The sequence below is a fragment of the Belonocnema kinseyi genome, chromosome 1 (assembly GCF_010883055.1).
Source record: "Belonocnema kinseyi isolate 2016_QV_RU_SX_M_011 chromosome 1, B_treatae_v1, whole genome shotgun sequence".
In the NCBI taxonomy this organism is placed as follows: Eukaryota; Metazoa; Arthropoda; class Insecta; order Hymenoptera; family Cynipidae; genus Belonocnema; species Belonocnema kinseyi.
Window position 1 is genome coordinate 182,725,550 of NC_046657.1, and position 1,990 is coordinate 182,727,539.

The window sequence follows — 1,990 nt, forward strand, 5'->3', positions numbered from 1 at the left end:
CTCACCGTAACCTCAAACATTGTCACAAATGAGAGTGGTGAGTCAAAAATCTTTGAAAATAGCATCAGCTTATACGTGGATGCTATCCAAGGAGTAAAGTCCTCAAACTTCCAATGATAAGATTCTGTTCAATTGGGAGGTATTGACCATTAAAACGTTCTCTCCAAGTTTTTTATATTTTCGGAGTGTGGTTTGGAAGAAAAAAAATATCACAATTTTATGAAACGGAAATGCAACGTTGCGATTTCCTTATTCAATACATATGCTTCGAAATAATTCAATTTTAGTGCTAAAAGCAAATTTGGTTGTTTAATTATTATTTTAAAACTATTTTAAACCTTTTAAACGTCAAACCAGATCACTTTGAATGAGAATTTTTATATTTTATCATATTGTACTTTACTTTCTTTGGTAATTTATACCGACTGCAAAAAGTTTATCTCATAAACAATCTAACTTCATTCAATAATTAATAGCGTTTTTGGAGGGAAAACATGTTTCTGCGTGCTACATATCTTCCATTCTACAATAAAAAATATTTTATTGCAGATGTTGATAACTTTTTAAAATGTTCCAAAATATGTCAAAGTCACATACTTCTGGATCGGTGTGTATGGCTCATTCCTCCTTAAGGTATATTTTCATTCACAAATATTTAAGGAACCACTTCAAAGACTTTTATTTCAGCCATGGCAACCAGCAAATTTGGCTATTCCGTTAACGGGTGGCGATGACAAAGATGGCGGTCCCAAATCTATTCCAACTATGGTCCCACCAGTTTCAATGCCTCCTATGGTCTCCTTACGAGATCAAAGAGAGGGAAGGGATCGCGATAGAGACAGAGACCGTGATCGGGACTTGGAATCCGCAGGACGAGACCGAGATCGAGAGAGAGATCGTGAAAGGGACAGAGAAAAAGAATCTATGGTCAAGGATCGAGACCGAGAAAAAGAATCTGTTGCAAGGGATGAAGATCGGGATAGAGATAGAGCACGTTCCCAATATCGACATAAAGAAAGGTATAAATTCATTCCGTTTCTTCCAGCTAATTTACAGTTAACCTGAATGCATGCTTAAAAATTGTTACATTTATTTTTAAACTTTGTATAAGGGGGTTTCCGAGGTTGCTGGTTACGAATCTGAAATCATAGTTTCATCAACAAAAATGGCGGATAAAAGATTTCAGGCGCTAAAAACTTCTTGGAATTTGTTTAAACTTGGGGGTTTATGTCGCCCCGGATTACTCGGAAAGGGCAAAATTGTAGCAGATCTTTTTTTATTCTGTTAGATATTAGTACCTACTACAGGTAATGGAACTGTGGGGAAATCAATGTATATCTCTAATTTTTTAAATATTTACAGACCATTTTTACGTATTTCCTTGTAGAAAGGTAAAAAAAATGGATATGCTTTACGTTTCAGTTATGATCTATTAAGGCCATGTGACGAGTGGGTCGCGTGACCAAATTCTTACATTACCGCTACTTTCTTTATTTCCCAACTTATTTTTACACGAAGCGCCACATTGAATTGAAAATTGAGGATAATAAATAAGGAGCACTAAGAAAGGTGGGTTTGGTCCTAAATTTTAATAATTATGAAAAAAGCAAAAAAAAATTATTCACAATAAAAAACTTTTTTCATAATTATACAAATTTAGGACCAGACCCACCATTCTTAGTGCTTCTAGTTTATTATCCCAAATTTTCAACTCGGTGTGGTGCTTCGTGTGAAAATATGTTGGGAAATAAAAAAAGTGGTGGTAAGGTAGGAGTTTGGTCACGTGACTCACTCGTCACATGGCCTTAAATGCATATATCAATTGTCCTTAGTTCCAGGAATAACCTAAATTTTCAAATAAAACTCGATACAATTGTACTAGACTTATACTACTAGGCAGTCTGATAAGTCCCTGAAAAATGAAACACGGAGACGTTTTTTTGGCCAAAGTCGGTTTTATTTTCCAACATACTCTCCTTTTAGGTCGATA

The 1,990-nt window shown here is 35.0% G+C and overlaps 1 protein-coding gene across 1 annotated transcript in view; it reads left to right on the plus strand.

Moving 5' to 3' along the window:
- LOC117169926 (pre-mRNA 3'-end-processing factor FIP1) overlaps positions 1-1,990 on the plus strand; it is a 46,989-nt gene that overhangs the window by 36,821 nt on the left and 8,178 nt on the right. The window contains exon 3 of the mRNA XM_033356439.1: positions 688-1,019. Coding sequence (XP_033212330.1) covers positions 688-1,019 — 332 coding nt within the window. The remainder of the gene's footprint in view (positions 1-687; positions 1,020-1,990) is intronic.